This window comes from Bos taurus, chromosome 21 (genome assembly GCF_002263795.3).
Source record: "Bos taurus isolate L1 Dominette 01449 registration number 42190680 breed Hereford chromosome 21, ARS-UCD2.0, whole genome shotgun sequence".
NCBI classification, from domain to species: Eukaryota; Metazoa; Chordata; class Mammalia; order Artiodactyla; family Bovidae; genus Bos; species Bos taurus.
Window position 1 is genome coordinate 60,091,110 of NC_037348.1, and position 23,522 is coordinate 60,114,631.

General features: G+C 49.0%; 1 protein-coding gene across 5 annotated transcripts in view; it reads right to left on the reverse strand.

The window, feature by feature from the left end:
- CLMN (calmin) overlaps positions 1-23,522 on the reverse strand; it is a 122,074-nt gene that overhangs the window by 38,665 nt on the left and 59,887 nt on the right. For all 5 annotated transcript variants that reach the window (XM_024982133.2, XM_024982132.2, XM_024982131.2 and 2 more), the window contains exons 2-3: positions 5,287-5,348; positions 1,461-1,556 (exon numbers count right to left, since the gene is read on the reverse strand). In XM_024982133.2, the coding sequence (XP_024837901.1) occupies positions 1,461-1,556; positions 5,287-5,348 (158 nt within the window). The remainder of the gene's footprint in view (positions 1-1,460; positions 1,557-5,286; positions 5,349-23,522) is intronic.

A 23,522-nucleotide genomic window follows, 5' to 3' on the forward strand; every position in this document is an offset into this window, starting at 1 on the left:
GCTCCCAGTCAGTGCCCAGGCAACAAAGTGGGAGCCTGGGCTGCTGGCAACACAGACTCAGGGACTAGAATATGCTTTTTCAGGAAGCCTTTTGAGGACTATGCTGCCAGCCCACAGTGAAATCTGTCAAGAAACCAAGTACTCTTTCTACCACAGTGGGTCTGCCCTTCATGAGAATTCATTCATGTCACTTGCTACAGCCCCCTTGGGGGTGGCTACTGGGAAAAGAAAGGCAAGAAAGAGGTGAGAGGTTGCGTAAGACTCCAGCTGCCTTAGAGATGAGCACTGAAGTCGGAGCTCTTGACTTTAAACCCAGAGTTAAGAGCAAACCCAGAGAGGTCTGCATGGGCTGAGCCATGGTTTGGTAGCGCTGGGGCCCTACAGAGACACCTTCATATCAGCCACACTGGGTCACGTAGGCCAATCAAACACTGGACTCTAGAGCCCGTTTCCCAAGATTGACACTCTGGTACTCTAGCCAGATCATTGGACAACCCCCACCCCCCAACAAGGAATATCTGGCAGTGCCTGGGGACATTTTTGGTTGTCACACCGGCAGTGCTACTGGTATCCAGTGGATAGAGAGCAAGGATGCTGTCACACATCCGGCAATGACCAGGTCAGCCAATGCAGGGGACACAGGTTCAATCCCTGGTCCGGGAGGATTCCACATGCCTCGGAGCAACTAAGTCCATGTCCCACAGCCACTGTGCCCGTGCCCTAGAACCCATGAGCTGGAACTACTGAAGCCCATGTGCCCTACAGCCTCTGCTCCACAGTAAAAGAAGCCACCGCAATCAGAAGCCTGAGCACCGCAACTAGAGAAAGCCTGCGTGCAGCAATGAGGACTCAGTGCAGTCAACTAAATAAATGAATAAAAAATAAAACAAAACAAAACGCCAATGGTGCCGAAGCTGTTAACACTGCACGGTGAATCGAGGCGAGAGGACTGACTTGCACACATCAGACAAGGCAACGTGGAGCGCTTTGGCAAAGATCCAAATTGGAATGAACCTCAAGACCAGCTGGTTCAATTCAGTTTCAGCCATATTCACAAGAAGGTTCTAGAATTCTGTGTATCAGCTTTAGTCGCGGGGTGAATTTATAGAATCTGGTTGATAAGATGTCTTGCTCATCCGTATTCCTGAATCTTAGCTCTCATTCTCATTAACTGAATGGCTGGCCAGCTAAACACTCTTGATCCAGTTAAAATCTTCAGCTTTGGACTCACAGAAAACATGGGACGTTTATTTACTTGCTAAGGTATATTTGCTTAGTTATACATGATTCTATCAGTCTTAGTCACTGAAAAAGGAATGTTGCCCTCCCAAGTTTCCCGTCATAGGAACTTATGGATGGCCAGATACATGTACAGACATAGAGAACTGTATGGAAAAGAACTACAGGCAGTGTTTTCCTTTAATTTTTACCTCTTCCCAACCCTTCTGGAACATACGTACCAGATTCCTCCCAGACAGGACTTCTAACAAAGCCATTAGGATTTTGCCATCTTGTATATCGATGAATAAATCTTTAACTTCTAGAGGTGGGTTGCACTGTGGAAGAGGGGAAAAGAAAGTAGCCGATCAGTGATCTGGAGAAAAAAACCTACAACATCCAGCGCTGCCTACGGGCATCCGAGGAGGGAGTAACCCTCTCTCCCCGGAGATGGCGCTACATAGGCAGGAGTTGTGCTGGGGAGCCCCCAGGGAGGCTCCGGGTGGAAAAAGCCAGAAGCCCACTGCTTTCCCTTCTGGCCTGGGCAGATCTGAGGGACACCATGTCCTGTCCACCCAGAGCTCGGCTAGGTGTGCCCTGGAGTCCGTGGGGCCAGCAGGAACCTGTTGGTCAGCTGTCCCAGCACAGGGCTATGCACACCATGCTCCCCGAACCCTAGGCTTCAGCACAGCAGCTTCAGGGACCCCTACTTGGGGAGGCAGTTCCAAAAGGAGACTAACCCACTACATTTCTCTGCCATCAGCTCTTATTGGCTTTTATTTAGAGTTCTAGGTAAGAACTCTATGCTCACAGAAAGGCTTCTGTTGACTAAACAAACTTGATAAAAATTTTAATGCAGGATGGTTAGGACTTACTGAATCTTGGGGGCAAAGGGCCAGGAACCTGCATTTTTAATTACCACCTCCGTCCCGCCCCACTAGCATGAATGGAGCTCCCCTGGTGGCTTAGTGGTAAAGAATCCACCTGCAATGCAAGAGACGCAGGTTCAATCCCCAGGTTGGGAAGATCCCTGGAGGAGGAAATGGCAACCCACTCCAGTATTCTTGCCTGGGAAATCCCATGGACAGAGGAGTCTGGTGGGCATCAGTCCACGGGGTCATGGAGTGTTGGACACAACTTAGCAACTAAACAACAGCAACTCTGTTTACTTTTTGGTACTGGAATCTTTGGAAGCATTATAACATTTCAGCTGGGTACTCACTCTCTCTGCTTTTGGGTACAAGGAAGGGGGTGGTTCCCACTGGAGACAGGATTAATGGGGTGGGGGCAGGGGGTGGCTGCTGTCACCAGCCAGAGAGCCAGGGAACTCTCGGAGCTGTGGCCCGGGCACCCTTTCCTCGGGGAACTCCCACCCCGTGAAAGCCTCAGAGGGCCTGTGTTTTCTTTTTCTATTCAGGAAGGTGGCATTTCCTGGCCTCTTATGCGAGCCCCCCACCCACACCTCTAGGTAGTCAAAACAGGGGAATTCTACCCACAGGTGCACAGAAGAGGGTTCTGCTTCAAGGGCAAGAGTGACTTTGAACCCAGAGGCATATTATTTCTTTGCAAACTCCCCGCTGCTCCTCAGGAACATTCCACACGGAGCACGAGGGCATCAGGTTACCAAGACTCATAGGGGAACGTTATTCCTGCTAACGCGGGGCAGAAACGGCACAGGACCTGAACAAAAACAGCCCCTGATAGATGGACTCACAGCATTTCCAGTTACCAGCCCCAACCGTGGCCGAGCCATGCCTTGGAGCTGAACCAGGAGGGTCATTCCCACTGACTGTCTGTAAGAGCCCCCAGCCCGGGAGCGGCAAGCGGGGCCTTGGCCGGCAGCCATCCGCGTGATGGCAGGAGGAGAAATTGAACCCACTCCAGTGAAAACACTCCTCGGGGTTCCAGACGTTCCGTGGGCTTCATGAGATTGGTATGGCCAAGTAAACAGCACCCCCAGGGGTTTCTTCATGATCTAACTCCTTCGGTAAATTAAGGATTTTTTCCAGAAGCCAGAGAGTCCGTAAATATTTCTGACAGCCTTCAAATTGCAGCTAAGCCCACTTCCCCAAGGAGTTTCTCGGTTTCCTTTACATGAAAGGTTGTTCTTGAAAGTCTCAAGGTTGGAAACACGGCTGTGAATTTTGCCCTGTGTGTTAGGCATCAGTTTCAAGTACTGTCTGATTTATCTTCAGAGTGGGTGCTGCCCACCTGCCCTGAAACAGGGGCAGAAGCGTGGCCGGAGAGAAAATTCTGGATGTGATCGAGGCTAACAGAGATCTGTTTGGGGGTTGAGTTGGTGCATGAGCATTTGCTCTATTACCCTCCATGCTTTTCTGTATTTATTTTTTTAATTTATAAAAGGGAAGAAAGAAAGAAATACGTCCTGGCTAAGCTCCGTCCACCAGGAGGAATTTCCAGTTACCCTGACACACATCAGGCATTAATTTAGGAGTTCGGGGAACTCAAGTTTTGGGAACAGTTTTCCTTTTTTTCCAAAAATAACACTTCACTTTATGAGCGCTGCCGAAAATGCACCAATAGTCAAAACAACGGGCAAATGATTTACAATGCTTCATCCGTGATGTAGAGAATTTTCGCCCTGGAGATTTGAGAAACCTCCTGGGCTGAGTGGAGCCCATTCTACAGGTGGGGAGCAGAAGTGTGGGTGGTCAGGCAGCTACTGGGGAAATATTATAGGCCTAAAGCTCACACTGCGTGAATTAGAATGTCGGTCAAGAGCACCACTTCCTAAACGCCACATTTATTTTCTCTGCTTTCTAATCATTTTAGTGATTTTCCTCTATGAACCTTTCTTTGGGGCAAACTCTTAAGGGCAATCAATATTACTCCTGTGCCTTTAAAGAGGAGAAAAAAGAAGAAATGTCACTGAAGAGGAATCCTTGAGTACCACCACCAGCTTTGAAACACAGGAGACTACTGGTTGGGTTTATTGGGAGAACCAGATCGTGGAATTTAAGATGCGAAGTGAGTAAAATGAATCCGCATAAATCAGCTTTCTTGTAAAAGAAAAAGAATCCCTCCTTCCCCAGCGCTGGGAAAATTTAGAATGTTCTCCCCCCGGAGGCTAAGCTCGTGGTGAGGAGGGTTTGGATTTCTATGCCTCTGAAGGGTTCATTTATCCATCCTGCCCCTCCTCCGCTGCCCATCCTTCTGTCTGGTTCAGACGCTTTTGTTTTAGGGTTTGTGTGCCTGAGAGGCTGGCAAACAAAATGCAGTTGGACCCCGCTTGGCCAGAGAATGTTAGCTAAAAAAATGGGGGTTGCCCAGGAAGAAGAGGGGCTACCAAACTGAATATCCAAGGGAAGCCAAAGGAAGAGCTTTCGTCTCCGAGAGTTGTGGGATTACAGGGATGCAATTCAATGTCTCCAGGTTTCTGGAACACCATGGGGGTGGGAGGTGAGGAAGGCTGTCTTGAGGATTAGAGGAGTTGAGTGCCCGATGCACCAAAACGAGCAGATGACACTGTCGATCGTGTTGAACCTTATGTGAGGAACCAGGCAATCTGGCTTGGTTAAAAACTGTAAGGAGTTCTTGCTTAAATCAACCCAAATACCTATAGATGGGTCTTAATGAGAGCCTCCCCGACCTCTCCAGACTAGAAGTCAAGATCCCCCCTCAATCCCATGTTTGGGTTATTCAACAATGAATGCTTCCTGACTTCTGCTCATCAATTCCCATTTAAAGATGGACCCTGTCCTTCCCCAGCTAGGCTGATAGCCTCACAAGGCCAGAACCTCATGTCTTCCATGTCTTTGTGTTCCAAGTGTGCATGCGTGCATGCTAAGTTGCTTCAGTCATGTCTGATTCTTTGTGACCCTATTCACTGTAGCCTGCCAGGCTCTACCAGGCTTCTCTGTCCAAGGGATTGTTCCCAGCACTGAACTTGATTCTCGGCAATGAGAATGCACTCAACAAACGTTTAAATGAATGACTGAAAACCACCAATGCAACGAGAGCATCCCCCTTCCCTCCTCACTGCTCTGCTGAACTGTGCACCCAGTTACGGAGGCATCGATCACTTAACAACCCAGGCGCCTCGCTTACCTTCTCCAGATGGAGATTTATCCATCTAGTAAAAGTCCGCTTCTGCACATTCTCCCTCTCAACTGCAAATAAAGAGATGCCATTAGCTGGGTGAAAAGAAATACGTGCAAAATCCTGCCCTCCTCTTCCCGAGGGGGAGAGTCTACGGAATCTCTGCAGGATGGACAGCCCGGAAGTCCCATAGGTATGGAAACCTTCCCGGAATGCAGTTGGCAAGGCGTTGGCAGCACCTAGAATCCATTTTCTCCAGCCCAACCCCAAGCACCTTGAACAGATTAAAAACACCCACAAATTCAGAGACATAGAACAAATGATCGGCACAAGCTAACATGATCCCTGGGGTGTTTGACTCTCCAGCACAAGCGCTGGTGGGAAGATATAAATTTAAAGCACCGGCTGATGGTGCCCCACACCTTCTAGGCGGCAGAAATGGGTTAGAAGAGCTGGGATGGAGGAGAGGAGGGGAGGTCAGGGACTAGGAACTGGGAGGGGGCTCGGCAATGTGTGGCAGAAAGAATTTGACAGTCCTGGCTTGGACTCTCAGCCTGATCACCTCCAGCTTTGTGTTCTTGGGCCAGTCACCTGTCCCCATATCTGATCTGCCCCCTGAAGATAAGGCCAGCTTGCCACCAGGCTGCCCTGAGACTGACCTGTGACCCTTCAGGTGAAGCTCCACACAGTTCCTGGCACATTGGCTGTTCCTTTGTTTTCCTCTTTGCAGCTATTATTTTTAGAGCCAGGGAATATTTTGCACCCTCCCCTCTCCACTCCTGGGGCAGGGGAGTTCTGTGCAGCCCCAGTGAGGTGCGAGGGCACCAACTAGAAACAGATCTCTCCTCCCAGGGGACAGCATTCCCCCCCTCCCCAAATAGGTTTCAAGGAAAGATCTTTCCTTTTCAAGGGTTTTTACCATCTGTCAGCCCAGAACTAATTATGTCCTGGACACTCTGTTTCCAATAATCTTTAAATCTGACACCATCACCTTGCAAAGTAGAAATGGATATCTTAGAGATAAACAGGATGGGGCTCAGAGAAGTACTCTGACTTGCCTTGGGCATCAGTTGGAGAGAGACAGAGCCAAGCATCTGTCTATCCACCCCTCATCAGCCAGCACCCTAGAATTGGAAGACTTGGGTTTGAATTCCAACCCTTCCAAAAACTACGGAAAGGCATCTGCAGTGGTGATGATGACGATTGTAAAAAATATCTACTGCGCACTTGCTACATGGCAGGTACCCAACTATGCACTTTACACAGATTCACTGACTTAATCCTTCCTACAACCCTCTCAGGGAGGGACTATTATACCTTCAAGGTGGGAAAACCTGGGCACTTGCCCAGCATCATGCAATAAGTAAGGGTATTGCTCCTATTTTACAGATGAAGAAACCAAGGATCAGAGAACGAATAGGCCACAAAATTGGGACTTGGAACTAGAGTCGGTGCTTCTCCCCTTCTCTCTCAGGTTCTGTGGCATCAGCCAGCTTGATGCCCCAGGACCTGGAGGAAGTTTCTGTTACCAGCGGTGGTACCTGTGGCTTAGTCTGGGTCTGGGAGCCCCGTGGACCATGGCAGCAGCCCCTGCTGCTGAAGCTGCTACGTCTCTCAGGAAGCTTCCTGGAAACGTCGGAGCCAGATGACTCCTAAATTACTAAGTTCTGGATTTCAACATATTGGAAGAACATATCACATATGCTTAAAACCATTTCACATTTCTTTAGCAATAAGAAAATGAGAGGCAATTTATCTCCTGGCGGAGAAAAAAAAAAAGGCTACGGTTTTCTCTAACGACTGTGGTTCTTTTTTTCCTCCCAGCCTCATTATTAGGTAGATAGTGGTGCCCATAAATCAAATTTTAATATTGTGCCTTTCAATCTTTTTAACTGAAGAGCCAGTAGACAGTAATTATACACATAACTGCTTCTCTCCCATGTTCCTTCTTTTCTGTAAGGGAAGGTCACTGGCTAACAGGCATCAGGTTGAAAGATGTCCTTCCGGCAAACTGTGTTTTGTGGGTGGAGAGAGGAGGGAGAAAGGAAAAGAAGCTGATGGCAATGAGGCAGGAAGGGCCATGAGTTACAGAGTCTCAGAACTTTCCAGAATACGGGAGAGCTTTCTGCCGCTGCAGGTTTTCCCATAGTGTGGGTCTCCCATAGTTTTGTGTCTGTCTCGCTGTGGATGAACATGGGCAGTTTCCGGTTTTTCACTGTATGGAGCAGGGCTGTAGCCAGCACTGGGCACAAGCACCCTGGTACGTGAGTCTCTGTGCACAAACGTGTGAATATATTCCTTATGCTTGATGACTCCAAGTGGAGCTGCTGTGTCTTAGTAGTAGGCACATTTAAAAATTTAATAGCTACTTCCAAATGGCCCTCCCAAAAGGCTGCCCCAGTTTATACCTTCACCCCCACCTGTCTTTAAACAAGTTTATGGGGACTGTAAAGTATTTACACACACATTCAAACACTCAGGCTGGTTTCTCCATATGGCTTCAGAGAGAGCAAAGTCTGTCTCCTGAAACAGAAGTGCATTCAGTGAAAGCCTAAGAGAACCAGGCGTAGGCTGTTAGTTTAACTGCGCGGAAGGGTGCAAATGAGGAAGTGGGTGTCTGTTAGTCTATATATACGGCTCATCATTCTGCCCGCCCACCCACCTATCTGTCCATCCATTCACCCATCCACCCATCAGTTGGTCTGTCCGTCCATCCCTCCACCCACCCACCCACCAGGCCAGCCAGCCAGCCATCCACTCATCCATCTATTCATCCAGCCAGCCAGCCTCCCAGCTGATACTTATTCAGTGATTACTACTTGCTGGGAACCATGCCCAACCCTGTGGGCAAAATCACAGATGAAGAATTAAGCATTCATGGAATCTGCACTCCAAGAATTACAGCCAAGGAGGAGAGAAAACATGGGTGCCGCAAGGCACATAAGCAAGGAAAAATGAATTAGAAATTTCACGGGCTGACGGGTTTGGAGGAGGTAATTTCAGACTCCTTGGGGGACTCCTCTGGGGGCCCTAAGAGGATCCCCCATAGAACTGGGACACGGAGGGGATCCCGAAAGGCAAAGACAGCATTTTAGCCCCACCCCGATCCACAGCCAACCTCTGGGTGGCTTCACTCCGGTTCCAGCCAAGGCCGGTGGGGATGCGGGCACAACTCATCTTTCAGAGCAAAGTGGAGTCACAGGACAGCACCGTGGTGACAGAAGACACCAGGGGACCAAGAAACGCAGTCGCAAATAGCAAACGGTCCCGACACGAAACAGGGTACGGAGACCATATTTTCTGTACCTGAAACCAAGACACGCCACTCGGTACACAGGAGACGGAGTGCGAGAACTGAGCCTGCCCCAGAAGGCCCACCTGAGAGCCACACGCCCTCAGACCATTCGCTGTGTGACCTTGGGCAAGGTCAGAACTTTCCGAGCACCTCTGTCTCAGCGTCACCTCTGCAGGATGGGGGCAACCGTGCCTCCCTCACAGGGACGCCCTGAAGACCAAATAGGGTCTGCCTGCAGGGCGCCCCCAGCAGCTGTTCCAGAAGGGCCGCGGCCCTCCCCCCACCGCATGCCCTCAAGGTATTGCGTCTGGTGTCTGGACACAGAGGTCTGACGCCCTTTCAGGGCCTTCTCCATTTCCAAGTACCCACCCCCATCCCATAGGCTTTTTCTCCTTCTGGCTTGCCAAGACTCTATAAACTTTATATAGTTTCCATAAATCCAACGGCCCCTTTTTTCCACGGCACCTATCACGTTGTAAAGGTGTAGGAAACCATTTCTCAAGAAGGGTCTGGCCTTCTCGAGGAGCGTTTGTGGGGCCCCGTGTGGGTTTACTGGACAGCAACAGAGTCGTAACAGCGCTGTAAAATCACCATCTTGGTTCTGCCTGGCCGGCCAGGGTGCCCGTATGCAGAGCAGGGCGGAGGGGCAAGGTGGGGATCCAGAGACAGGGACAGGAGGGGCGGCTCAGCCTTCTCTCTCAAGCCCACCGTCCAAAATTCCCGGGCATGACTTTGGCCCCAGCTTTGCCAAGAACGGGCCATTTGAAAACAGGAGGTGTGACATTCCTTCCTTCTCGATGGCAGGCTCAGGAGTTGGACGCCATAGAAAGAGGGATGCAGGCTCTGGGAATTAAAACGGACTCATTCACACTTGTGGCCTTCTTGCCGTAGGTCCACATTTCCCCCAAGTCTACTTCCCACACAGTAAATATTTCCTCTATAATAGTCTGCTCTTCCCTGCCCATGCGAAAGACCTGATGACTTTATCTGTTGAGGAAAATTATATGCCCTTTATATAAAAAAAAATTAAAACAATATAGGAAAGCACAGAGAAATAGATCTCAAACCTCTTGAAATCTCATTACACCCAGGGATCACCACTATGAACTTTTTAATGACCATTCTCTTAGAACTACACACACACACATGCTCAGTTAATCCACGTGGGTGCTCTTGTACACAATTGCAACGTGATCACCTAAAGACTCAGTATTTGTCAAAGCACGGCTCAGGGATCCCTAATATCAAGAGCTTCTGATATCAAGAGCATGTGAGAGTCAACGTGCTAATCTCTGGGCCTGAGCCAAGACCTACTGGGTCACACTCTCTGGGACTGGGGCCTGGGCATCTGAATTGAATCAGCTTGGGGGTGATGACAGGACACAGCTGGAGAAGTGGGGCCTCCTGGGAAGAGACAAGTGACACAATTCCTTGATCATCTTGGGGCAGAGTAGAGACAGCAATGGGACATTTCCTGTGGAGGAGAAGGAGCTGGCGTTCTGGATCCAGGCCCACGGGCACCACCCCAGACTCTGAGATGGAGACACGTATAAGGGCTCACGGGCTGGCCCTGATCGTTAAGTGCAATAAAGTTTACAACAGCAGCAGCAACGAGAGTCCTTTCCTGCTTTGTCAAAAATGCTCTTCCTGATGACGCTTTAAGTCGCTAATTTCATACAGCTGCTCTGATATGCCTGAGAGATGAACTGGAGCTCACCTAGGAGGGCCGCAGACCGGAATCCCACAGGGGAGGCTGATCCTTTGACGCCCATCCAGAGGGGGCAGCTGGGGGCCTTGTTTCCAGCTTCAGGAGCGCTGCCCGGGCGGGAGGAGGGAGGCGGCTGGGATGGACGAGCTGTGGCCGCATCTCCAGGAGCTCAAAGCCCTCGCCCAGGGCTGGGCACAGCACATGTGCTGAACAAATGCAGCTATGGGTGTTACTGCTCACCTCTGACAAGCTGCTGAACTCTTCCGAAGTTGAGTTTCTTTTCTGTACAATAGAGACTATGCCACCACCACTCCCCTTACCCTGACCAAACAAAATGATGATGCGAGTGTGTGTGTGTGTGTGTGTGTGTGTGTGTGTGTGTGTGCTGGGAACACAGAGGAGTCCAGTGGACACATACGCGCACCCCACAGGCAGCTTTCTACAGAGATGGAGAGTGGCTGCCCTTGTGATGGGTGGCGGCCCTCTGTCCCCAGAGTGGGAAGGTCACTGAGGGCCCCACTCACCCCTCTCTGTCCAGCAGGCTGGGGCAGGTAAGGTGGCTAGAGGCCCTGAGCTTTTCAAGCTTACTCCTGTTGGATTGGAGGCCAGTGGGCAGGACCCTGGCATGCATCCATCGGCCCCCATACCCCAGGCCTTGTTTGCTACAAAGCCCAGGTCTGTCCAGAGGGCCATCTCAGCTCCAGGGGAAGTCACAGCCCCACTGGTGACAGTCTCGAGGGGTTCCTCCGATAGCAGACGGGTCCAGAAACCTCTTGTCCAACCTCAAATGAGTGACATCCTAAGACACTTTCATTCACTATCCCGTTTTGGTCTGAGCTGACTTTCTCCACTGGGTGGGAAACCCACTCTCCTTGCCAAATATCCTTCTTTTTCTCCATGGCTCAGACCCCTTCTCATTCTAAGGAACCATCCCTGCCCACCCCCACGCCCCCACCACCACCTTGGCTCCCTTCAGTTGTGCCAATTCTCTCCATCAGCTGGGGATCTTAAACCTGGAATTCAGACACATCCCTCTCTCTCAGCTGGACTGCCACCAGACTACACAAGGGCACCCGCTGCCCCACGGACAGCACACAGAGAAGGCAGCTCTCGGGGGCCCCGGCCTGCCCCCCTGCCCAGCAAGGACCCCCGGGAAGCCCCCGGCCGCCCCTACAAGGGACGCCCCCCCCCCCACCAACTGTGGTTTTGCTCCTTCCCCTGTCTTTCAACACCTCCCAGAAACACAACCTCATTACATGGCCCCATGCTGGTTCACTTGAGAAATAAAACTCAGAAACAAATTAAACGGCAATTTCTTTTTAAACAGCAGAGGGGCCAGGCTTCAGGAATACCAGGCCAGCAGCCTTCGGTTCCGACTCCTGGGGGCCACGTCCCCCATCGGCTCTGGCGGTGGTAAAGCCAAGGCCTCCACGTGGTTTGCCCCGCCAGCGGTGACTTTGCATTTAATTTCCTTTGTTTTTCCTCCCTCAGTGTTTGCTCAGACCCAGGTCCCTTTTATCGAGACTTTGGTAATAAAATGCAAAACCCTCCTTGGGACCACAGGCCGAGGAAGCCTGCAACTCCTACCAAAAGTATGCAGAGGGTGGCCGGCTGAGTGGGTGGGGGCCCCCTCACTGTCTCTCTGGCTCCTCCATTGCCTTTGTCCCTGGGGCAGCCAGGGGTGCTCCGATGGGCATGGGGGCCAAGAGCAACTCCCGGCTCCAGCTGGCGCAAACCGGTGGTCTCCCCAGTTTGCGCCCGGAGAGACTCCCAATAAAACTGCCAAGCTCATTCGAACCAGGGACTTAAATCCAATTCTCTCACGGGTCCCAGAGGCCACCAATTAACATACCACGTCCTGCCCTGTTATGCCCCTGCTTCTCAGCTGCTCTAAAACACACAACCCAGGGCTCCAAAGAGCTAGTCCCAATTACACACCAAATTAAGTTTTAAGCTATATGTGTGTGTGTATATATATATGTATATATATATATATACAGGACTGGTGCCTGTAACTGAAATAAAAAAAAACTAAACCCACTCTAGCTTTTTCTGTGAGTGACTCTGTCTAACCTCAGGGCTCAACCTTGGTCCACCTTGATTTACGATAGATGACGACAGCCCATCATAAAAACCAAGCTTGGGAAAAAGGATTTTAACACCCACCCAGATGGGCAGACCAGGTGACACGACCAAGCCAGGCAGACTGCCCGGACGCATCCAGCTGAAACGGAGACGTAGGTTTAAGTGGTATCCGACACCTTAGATTGTTTACATACTACACACCTATCCAGGAAGCAAAAGGGTTGATGCTTACACCCAACCATGGAAAATAAGAATGCAGACCCCATCCTCACGGGCTTCCTTTGCCAGAGCCCACAAAGAAAGCTGGAGAGAGAGAGGGGGGAAGAGGTTAAGGAAGGGAAGAAAGAGGGAACCATATTCTTTTCCCATTCTACAGAGACGGTGATTCCTGGGGACCTGAACTCGCCCCTGTGGCTAACATTTCTGCAGCCTCTTCCAAGTACAGTGAGACACTGCATCCATTACTGAATTCTCACAGCAACCTTGACAGGCAAGTAATGGTGCTTTCAGTGTAGATGGGGAAACTGAGTCTCGGAAGGGGAAATGACCTGCCTCACATCTTGAGGGCACAGCTGAGGAAGATGCTAGCCTGGTGGCACAAGCCAGCACCCTCTCTATGGCACCTCTCTGGGCTGGCGGATCCCCTTCCAAGCAAACATCTTGTTGAAGAATCTTCGGGAAGAATCTGTTTCACACCCAGGTGAGCTCCACAGCAGAATACAGGCTGACCTGGTGCTTTGCTCCCAAACTGAGTTTAATGGGCTCAGTGGCAAAGAAACAGCCTGCAATGCAGGAGCCGCATGAGACTTGGGTTTGATCCCTGGAAGATCCCCTGGAAGAGGGCATGGCAACCCACTCCAGTATTCTTGCCTGGAAAATCCCATGGACAGAGAAGCCTGCTGGGCTACAGTCCATAGGGTTGCAAAGAGTCAGACATGATTGAAACAACTTAGCAATAAGAATTAGCTTAACCTCTTGGGTTCAGCTATTTTTAAAAAAAGGAGACTGAAATACTCTTACACATGACCTTGATGTGTATTTTGAAGCACACCTGTCTTTAATAAAGCCCCACACTCACCCTTCAAATGCCAATGTTTTTATGTCCATGCAAAGGCCAATCATAAAGCCCCACACTCACCCTTCAAATGCCAATGTTTTTATGTCCATGCAAAGTCCAATCATCTGAACTGGCCTCTAGAATTCAGGGTGATGCTCTCGAATTAGGGTGACCAGATATCTTGGTTTGCCCTGGACTGAGGGAGATCCGGAGACCCAGGATCAACAGCACTAAGACTGGGGAAGTCCAAGGCAAACCAGGAGGAGGGGGTCCTTCCAGGCAGTAGACATGGTGTATTTGGACAGCAGGGCGGGAGGGACAGCTGCTGGGAGGGGCAGAAGGCCCTGGGAGCCACACGGGAGGCAGAGACAGTGGAACACAAGGCAATTAATATTTGCTTTAAGTGCCAGGGACAGGGGCTTCCCTGGTGGCACAGTGCATAAGAATCCACTTGCCAGTGCATGGGACATGGCTTCAGTCCCTGGTTGGGAAAAATCCCACACGCACCGGAGCAACTACGCCTGTACTCCACTGTGGAGTATAGGGACTGTGGGGGAGGAAACAGCAGCCCACCCCAGTACTCTTGCCTAGACAGTCCTGTGGACGGAGGAACCTGGTGGGCTGCTGTCCATAGCGTTGCAGAGAGCTGGATACTACTGAAGCGACTTAGCATGCAGGCATGCATTGGAGGAGGAAATGGCAACCCACTCCAGTGTCCTTGCCTGGAGAATCCCAGGGACAGAGGAGCCTGGTGGGCTGCCGTCTATAGGGTCGCACAGAGTTGGACACGACTGAAGCGACTTAGCAGCAGCAGCCACAACCATATTCCATAATTCAACCTGTGCTCTAGAGCCTGGGAGCCACAACTCTGGAGCCCATGTGTCACAACTACTGAAGCCCACGTGCCCTGGAGCCTACGTTCTGCAGCAAGAGAAACCACTGCATGGAGAAGCCTGTGCACTGCAACTAGAGAAAAGCCCAGCACCGCCAAAAAAAATGCCAGGGACGGAACAAACCCTGAAACTCCCATTTACAACTTCACCTGCCAATGAAAACTGATACTGGCCTGAATTTAAATTCCTACCATGAGCAGAAGAGGTAACATTGGAAATGACAGTAGAGAAAGACAAGAGGTGTCAACTTCGCCCGGAGCGGGAAGTGTCCCCAACACTTCACGTTAATTATTAGCCTGAGAGTCGAGAGGCTGCCAAGGTGACAAATTGAATGCTTCACACACCACGGGCTCCTTTTTGAAATGCATGTGCTTGAAAACAGACAAAAGTTATCTACATATACAAACCATCTAAAGAGTGCATGCTTGAGTGTGTATACACACACACATACCTCAAGGTAATTTGGATCACCCTCAACCTTCTTCAGGGACTTTTAGTTCCCAGGGTCACTGGAGGAATTTTGGTATTACATGGTCTCCCTTATGCCACAGCCATGATGGTCCAGGGCTCCAGGACTGCACTCTGACACTGAGGTCAAGGTCAGATCATTGCCACTGGGTAGAAACCCTGTGGAGTGGCAAATTCCAGTTTTGTACTCTGACAAACGGCTTCCCTGGTGGCTTGGACAGTAAAGAATCTGCCTGCAATGCAGGAGACCCAGATTCAATTCCTGAGTCAGGAAGATTCCCTGGAGAAGGGAATGGCAGCCCACTCCAGTATTCTTGCCTGGGAAATCCCATGGACAGAGGAGCCTGGCAGGCCACAGTCCATGAGGTTGCAAAGAGTCAGACACAACTGAGCAACTAACATTTTCCCTTTCACTAATCTTACAAAACCCCACTGAGACTAGACTCCTGATGCTCAATCCTGGCTACACAGGACAATCACCTGGGGATCTGGATGTCTGGGCTCTACTCCAGACTAACTGAATCAGGATCCCTGGGGGTGGGCCCAGGCATCTGCATTTTTAAAGCTCCCAAGGTGATCCTGATGCTGAGCTAAGGCTGAGAACCATTGCTCCCTGCCAAGAGTTGGCAAATTTTTCTCATCAAGGGCCAGATAGTAAATGTTTTAGACTTTTCAGGCCATATGGTCTTAAGCAACTAGTCAGCTCTGCGGTAGTGCTGGAAACCAGCCAAGGTGATATACAAATGGTCATGGCTGTGTTCCAATAAAACTTTATTTATAAGAACAGCCGGTGGGCTGCAGCTTGCCAAGCCCTGCTTGAGACTTCACAAGCCTCTGCAAGATTTGCCTGATTTAAGCAGCCATTCTAGACCTTGCTGGTGGCCATACCCCTCATGTCCGTGAGTGCTCAGTCACTCAGTTGTGTCTGACTCTGCGACTGTAGCCTGTCAGGCTACTCTGTCCATGGGATTCTCCAAGCAAGAATACTGGAGTGGGTTGCCATTTCCTCCTCCAGGGGATCTTCCTGACCCGGGTATCAGACCCACGTCTCCTGCGTCTCCTGGTATTGGCAGGCAGACTCTTTACCACTGAGGCACCTAGGAAGCCCATACCCTTCACGGCCCAACTTTTAAGTCAGTTTTGGGCTTCAGGAGCAGGGAGTTGTTTGCATTCTGTTTACTGTTAAAATGGCTTTTCTGGTGGCTCAGATTCAGGTAAAGGATCTGCCTGCAATGTAGGAAATCTGGGTTCAATTTCTGAGTCAGGAAAATCCCCTGCAGAAGAAAATGGCAACCCACTCCAGTATTCTTGCCTGGGAAATCCCATAGAAGAGGAGCCTGGCAGGTTACGTTTCATGGAGTCACTAAGAGGTGGACATGACTAAGTGGCTAACACTTTTACTTTACTGTCAAGAAAAAGCAAACAGCAGTGGCAGTGTGGAAGGGACGGAAAATGGATGGGAAATAAAAGCAGTTACAAAAAACAAACAAGTATTTGGTCCCTATACGTCAGAGAAAGCCACTTGGGTTTTCTCCTCCCACCACCAAAACCAACAAGGAAAATCACATGTGGGGCAACCAGACTCTAAAGTCACGCTTGCTCTTATTTTCCTTCTTCAACAGCTGGCCTTTTACAAATCAGGTTCTATCACCTTGCCTCTCCCTCCTCTGCTGCTGCTGCTAAGTCGCTTCAGTCGTGTCCGACTCTGTGTGACCCCATAGACGGCAACCCACCAGGCTCCCCCATCCCTGGGATTCTCCAGGCAAGAACACTGGAGTGGGTTGCCATTTCCTTCTCCAATGCATGAAAGTGAAAAGTGAAAATGAAGTCGCTCTGTCGTGTCCGACTCTTAGCAACCCCATGGACTGCAGCCTACCAGGCTCCTCCGTCCATGGGATTTTCCAGGCAAGAGTACTGGAACGGGGTGCCATTGCCTTCTCCCTCCTCATCCCCTGCTAAATATCCATTTTGTCTGAAGAATCCAAGGGAGCAAGCATGGAGCAGAAAAACAACTCCACACAATCATTTTTTTCTTCTTCTTTTGTAAAGTTTAAATGGGAACAGGTTTAAAGAAATCAGTAGGCTTAAACGATAACAGGTTTAAAGAAATCAAACAGAGCTACCTGTAGGTAAAATTTCTTAGTAGGTTAAATTTTGTCCAAGGTGAACGATCCCCCACCCACCCATTTTCTTAGCATCACAAGGAACCCAGAATTATTTTGCTCATCAGCATGCTTGGCAGCCCATGTTCTGCATAGAGAGGCCATTAAATACCAAGACTAGGACTTCCCTCGTGGTCCAGTGGTTAATCCACCTGCAGGGTACACAGGTTCTATCCCTGGTCTGGGAAGAGTCTACATGCCAAGGAGCAACCAAGCCCAACCAACCAACCAAGCTCAGTCACAACTACTGAGCCCATGAGCCACAGCTACTGAGCCTGTGTGCCCTAAAGCCCGTACTCTGTAACAAGAGAAGTCCCGGCAGTGAGAAGCCCGTACACCACAACTACAGAGTAGCTACTCACCACAGCTAGAAAAAGCGCCTGCAGCAATGAAGACCCAGGGCGCCCAAAATTAAAACAAATAAGTAAAATTAAAAAAAAAAAAAAAAAAAACACCAAGAGCAGCTTCTCATTCAACCTTGCCATCGAGGCAGTTATCCAGCATCTACGTGAATGCCTCTCAGGATGAAGCGCTCAGTACCTCTCCAAGATCTGGCTTCCACGATCCCAAAGCTTGTCTTATGGAAAAGGGGAAAGCTCAGTGGGTACGAGTGAGGAGCTAGAGGATCTCAGGCTTCGGTCTGGTGTCAGGAAGCGAGGCCATCAGAGCTCACCAGCTGTGGCACGGGACAACTAGAGAAGCCAGACACCCCCAGTTCTTCAAATCCTAACCTTTGAGAGAAAAACTAAAAACAAACAGATATTCTGAGATTCTGGCCAGGAAGCCCTGGAAAATGTATTTTCAGGCTCTTGGAAAATCTGATGAGCTGGAGGAAGGTTTTGCCACCTTGCCTGAAAACTACTGCGATCCCTCCAACCAGATACGCCATGAAGACCAGTCCTTGGCACTGGTTGCTTAGCGGGTGAATTTTTATTTGAAAACGAATTTGTACATTTATGCAGGAGAGGAAAACACTCTAATCTGCTAAAAGAGGGGCCGTATCCTATCACTAACAGATTTTGAACAGGTTGTTATACAAAGGGGCAGATGCCACATCAAATATTCAGGGTTTCCTCTTCAGTGGGGCGGGGGCGATGGACAGGACTCTCATAACCAGTTCACTTCTCCACTTTTCTGTTGGGAAATTCTTCCTTACACCCTAAATATCAGGGAGTTAATTTTGGCTGCTTGAGAGTCCCTTGGACTGCAGGGAGATCCAACCAGTCCATCCTAAAGGAAATCAGTCCTGGGTGTTCACTGGAAGGACTGATGCTGAAGTTGAAACTCCAATATTTTGGCCACTTGATGCGAAGAGCTGACTCATTTGAAAAGACACTGATTCTGGGAAAGTTTGAAGGCAGGAGGAGAAGGGGACGACAGAGGATGATATGGTTAGATGGCATCACCGACTCAATGGACATGAGTTTGGGTAAACTCCGGGAGTTGGTGATGGACAGGGAGGCCTGGCTTGCTGCAGTCCATGGGGTCGCAAAGAGTCGGACACGACTGAGCGACTGAACGGAACTGAACTGAATTTTGGCTGCGCTGGATCTTTGTGGCTGCACGTCAGCTTTCTCCAGTTATGGTGCTTGGGTTCCTCACTGAGGTGGCTTCTCTTGTTGCAGAGCGTGGGTTTCAGGGTGGGCAGACTTCAGTTGCAGCTTGAGGGCTCTGGAGCTCGGGCTCCGTAGTTGTGGTGCACAGGCTTAGCTGCTACATGCCCTGTGGAGTTTTCCCGGCCCAGGGATCAAACTCATGTCCCCTGCATTGGCAGGTGGATTCTTAGCCACTGGACCACCAGGGAAGCCCTATTCCTTAAACGTGAAGGCCAAGTTTAACAAATGAGTGGAACTGTGGCCTGCATATCTGGATATTAACTTTCCCCTGGGCTTCAATTTTCACAAAAATATTGCAGTTGTCCTCAGTATCTTCAAGGAATTGATTCCAGGACCTCAGTGCATAAGAAAATTCATGGATGCTCAAGTCCCTTATATAAAACACTGCAGAATTTCCAGATAATCTAAACACACCCTCCCAGGTACTTTAAATCATCTCTAAATTACCTATAAGACCTAATGTAAATGCTATGTAAATAGTTGCCCCCATGGCAAACTCAAGTTTTGCTTTTTGAAACTTTCTGGAAATTTTTTCAGACTATTTTTTATCTAAATCCATGGATGCAGAACTTGTAGATACTGAGGGCCAGCTGAATTTGATACAGACTCTTCTGTTTATAAACTTTTAAACTTTATTTTGTGGCTTGTATAAACTACCTTACATGTTTTTGCTCAAGAAAGCAGAGTATAATAAATGAATGGACAGACACGTGAATGAGTGAATTCATAAGTAAACAGAGTGGTTGCTACATGATTGCTACCCTCCTCCCCCACCCATGCCTGGTGTATAAGTAGAGATGCTTCTTGAAAGAACGAATGAATGAATAAATGAATGAGTGAATCAGTCCATCAGTGGAAAACCCACCTACTAGTCTGCTCATTACATCTGGTCTCTGAAACTACCAGGCTCATCCTGACACAGCCTGGATCACTCACTTCTCAGCTGTGACCTCTCCAATCTGTCCGTCTAACCTCACCAGTGCGGCTCTAGAAACAAAAACTAGGTCATCTCCTTTCTCGTACCTGCCATTCCTGCTCACAGTATGGCCAGGTTGTTGACGTAAGCTACAGTCTCCTGGTGGAATCTATGGGATGGCACCCTGAAAGCCTGGATAAAGATACCCAGGAGTCAGTATGGGAACCAACTTGGGCGTGTGCTGGCCCAAGGAACTTGTGACCGTTCGTCTCTGATGTGACAAGTTATCGTGGCTCATCAGTGAGAGTTGGATTCCAATTTCTCCCGGGTTCAGGTATCAAGAGGACCAGCCTGACTGCAAAAGGGCCACCACCTGCACACAGCGGTCAAGAGCCACACCTGGCCCAGGTTAGGCACCTCCGCACCTAGCTTAAATGAATGGCCAACCAGGATGCTGCACCTAAGAATGTTTTCAAATAAAAACAATGATGATTGCAAGATCCTGCAGCTAACTGCCACTCAGGAAGAAAAGGGGCACTCTGCCGCATGACACTGCTGTGTATGAACTCATCTTCCTAACCCTTAAAAATTTCTGGTGTCTGCCTTTTATTACTGAAACTGCTACCTTTCCCAGGCTCACTACGTACCCCGAACTTGGCATCCCCTATCTCTTTTCTCTGACCTGTGACCCTAAGGGACAGGTACCGTCATTGTAGAAGGCACTCCAGAGTGCTCTGCAGGGCACCCCCTGATATGAAGATGCCCCTCCCTGGTCGTCAGCCCAGGTGGTAAAGGCAGGGGGACCCTAGAAGCCAACAGCACAGCTACTGGAGCAGGGTTGGGCCCGAGCTCCTTCTTAGGAATCAGAATGGGTCTGACTGAAGTCTGATTGGCCCCCTGAATGCAGCAAATGGCATGGGGGCCAGTCACTGCCACTTGGACTGGAGAGCTGACAGAGCAATTGGGAAGAAAGAGAGACAGAGAGGAGAGATGGGGGGGAAATATGGAGAGGCGGAAAGCATGCAAAGGAGAGCTCTGTCCGGGTCTCTGACCGAGGCCCTGCTACACACACGCTGGCCTCTGGATTCGGTGGGACTCCTGCCCTTATTTCTTAAAGCAAACGCAGCTTTTTAGCTTAATTAAGCTCTCATGGGTTTCTGTTGATCGCAACGAAAGCATCCCCCTTAATTTCTTCAACAAGAAAACTACAAATTCAAAGACAGAGATGAAGGGACAACCAGATGAAGCAAAGCTTAAGGGATACCCACTGGTTACGGTGTGTGGCCTTTATTCAGATCCTGATTCAAATCAATAGCTTCAAAGATAAAATAATTGTATTCTGAAAGTTCACACACATAGCTAAGATAAATTCTTAGAAGATTGTAAAAATGCCAAAATTAGGGCAAGAAGAAATATAGAATTTCAATAAACCAACAGGTATTAAAGGCCTTCCCTGACAGTCCAGTGCTTAAGACTTCACCTTCCCATGCAGGGGGTGCAGGGTTAATCCCTGGTCAGGAAGCTAAGACCCCACACGACTAGCAGCCAAAAAACACAAAACACAAGCAATAGTGTAACCAATTCAATAAAGAATTTAAAAATGGTCCACATCAACAAAATATTTTTTTTTAATGTTTAAAAATAAAATCAACAACAACAAGTCCTTAACTCGAACATTCCCGAATCCCACTTTCAGTTCAGTTCAGTCGCTCAGTCGTGTCCGACTCCTTGCAACCCCATGAACTGCAGCATGCCAGGCCTGCCTATCCATCACCAACTGCCAGAGTCTACCCAAACCCATGTCCACTGAGTCGGTGATGTCATCCAACCATCTCATCCTCTGTTGTCCCCTTCTCCTCCTGCCCTCAATCTTTCCCAGCATCAGGGTCTTTTCAAACAAGTCAGGTCTTCGCATCAAGTGGCCAAAGTATTGGAGTTTCAGCTTCAACATCAGTCCTTCCAATGAACACCCAGGACTGATCTCCTTTAGGATGGACTGGTTGGATCTCCTTGCAGTCCAAGGGACTCTCAAGAGTCTTCTCCAACACCACAGTTCAGAAGCATCAATTCTTCGGTGCTCAGCTTTGTTTATAGTCCAACTCTCACATCCATACATGACCACTGGAAAGACCGTAGTCTTGACTACACGGACCTTTGCTAACAAAGTAACGTCTCTGCTTTTTAATATGCTGTCTAGGTTGGTCATAACTTTCCTTCCAAGGAGTAAGCGTCTTTTAATTTCATGGCTGCAGTCACCATCTGCAGTGATTTTTGAGCCCCCCAAAATAAAGTCAGCCACTGTTTCCACTGTTTTTCCATCTATTTGCCATGAAGTGATGGGACCAGATGCCATGATCTTAGTTTTCTGAATGTTGAGCTTTAAGCCAACTTTTTCACTCTCCTCTTTCACTTTCATCAAGAGGCTCTTTAGTTCTTCTTCACTTTCTGCCATGAGGGTGGTGTCATCTGCATATCTGAGGTTATTGATATTTCTCCCACCAATCTTGATTCCAGCTTGTGCTTCCTCCAACCCAGCGTTTCTCATGATGTACTCTGCATAGAAGTTAAATAAGCAGGGTGACAATATACAGCCTTGATTTACTCCTTTTCCTATTTGGAACCAGTCTGTTTTTTTGTTGTTCCATGCCCAGTTCTAACTGGTGCTTCCGGACTTGCATACAGGTTTCTCAAGAGGCAGGTCAGGTGGTCTGGTATTCCCATCTCCTTCAGAATTTTCCACAGTTTATTGTGATCCACACAGTTGAAGGCTTTGTTGATGCACTAACTGAGGCAGGGATGAAACTGGTCAGTAACAGAGCCAGTTTTCACACCCAGGTCTGGCCCCAGAGCCTGTGTCCCACCCAGCACACTGGGCACACTGCCTCTGACCTCAACCTTGACCAGGACACCAGCCAGCACCGCCACTCCCAGACTTCGCAGCAAACCAGGACAGAACTCATTAGCAGAACTATTCTAAGCCCTTCCAATTTCAGTCACTAACTCCTGCTGCGCCGGGGGCCACCTTGGCGGCTCCCTCTGCACAGGGACGCCTACTTTCTGAGGCTGTGCTATTAGAGGTTCATATATTTTGTCAGTTTTCCCACGTTAGACCACAGCTTCTGCCAGAGAAGAATCCTATTTTCAAAGCCTAAAACCTATCAAAGAGTTTCCCTGGAGAAGTAAGCCTGGAAGTGGAGAGAGCTGGGGAGGGAGACTACGAATATTATTACAAGGTCGTTCTGTATATTTAATTTTTAAAATGATGTGCATACACGGGATAGACATTTTAAGCTTTACTTTAAAAAATTTGCTATGCACCCAACTCTGGGGATAGCACAATCTTTTTTCATCTTTTGTCCCTAATATCATTGGGAGAAATGTTTACCAATGTCCTACCTAACAAAAGAGGGTTCTGTTTGTAAAATGAATAGACACTTATAAAAGAAAAAATTAGAAAGTACAATAGAAAGAAAAAAAAAAAAGCCATGGATTCAGTTATTCCAAGGCGAGCTTATTTCCTTTTATTCTTCCTCTATGTATTTTTCAATTTTGCTTGCTTGTTTTAAAATAATGCTGACCATGTTATATTTACAATGTGGTACTCTGTGGGCCGGGCACTTGCAGTTTGCTTGCCCAATGTCTTTTCTAACCTTTCCTGAATGTCAGTAGTAGAAGCTGTCATTTTTATTATTACCAGTAGGCTTGCTCCTTCTCCATCACTGCGTATCGGCTGTGTTGGGAGAGAGGGCAAAGAGCTTGTCTTTTAGTTTACAGGTATAAGGATCCAGACAGACATAGTCAAACCTGATGGGTAACTGGCACAGCTCTTCATGACCCTGGATTTTGGCCCAGTTAGTAAAGAATCTGTCTGCAATGTGGGAGACCTGGGTTCGATCCCTGGGTTGGGAAGATCCCTTAGAGAAGGGAACGGGAACCCACTCCAGTATTCTGGCCTGGACAATTCCATGAACTGTATAGCCCATGGGGTTGCAAAGAGTTGGACACAACTGAGCGACTTCCACTCACTTCAGATAGGGTGAAACTT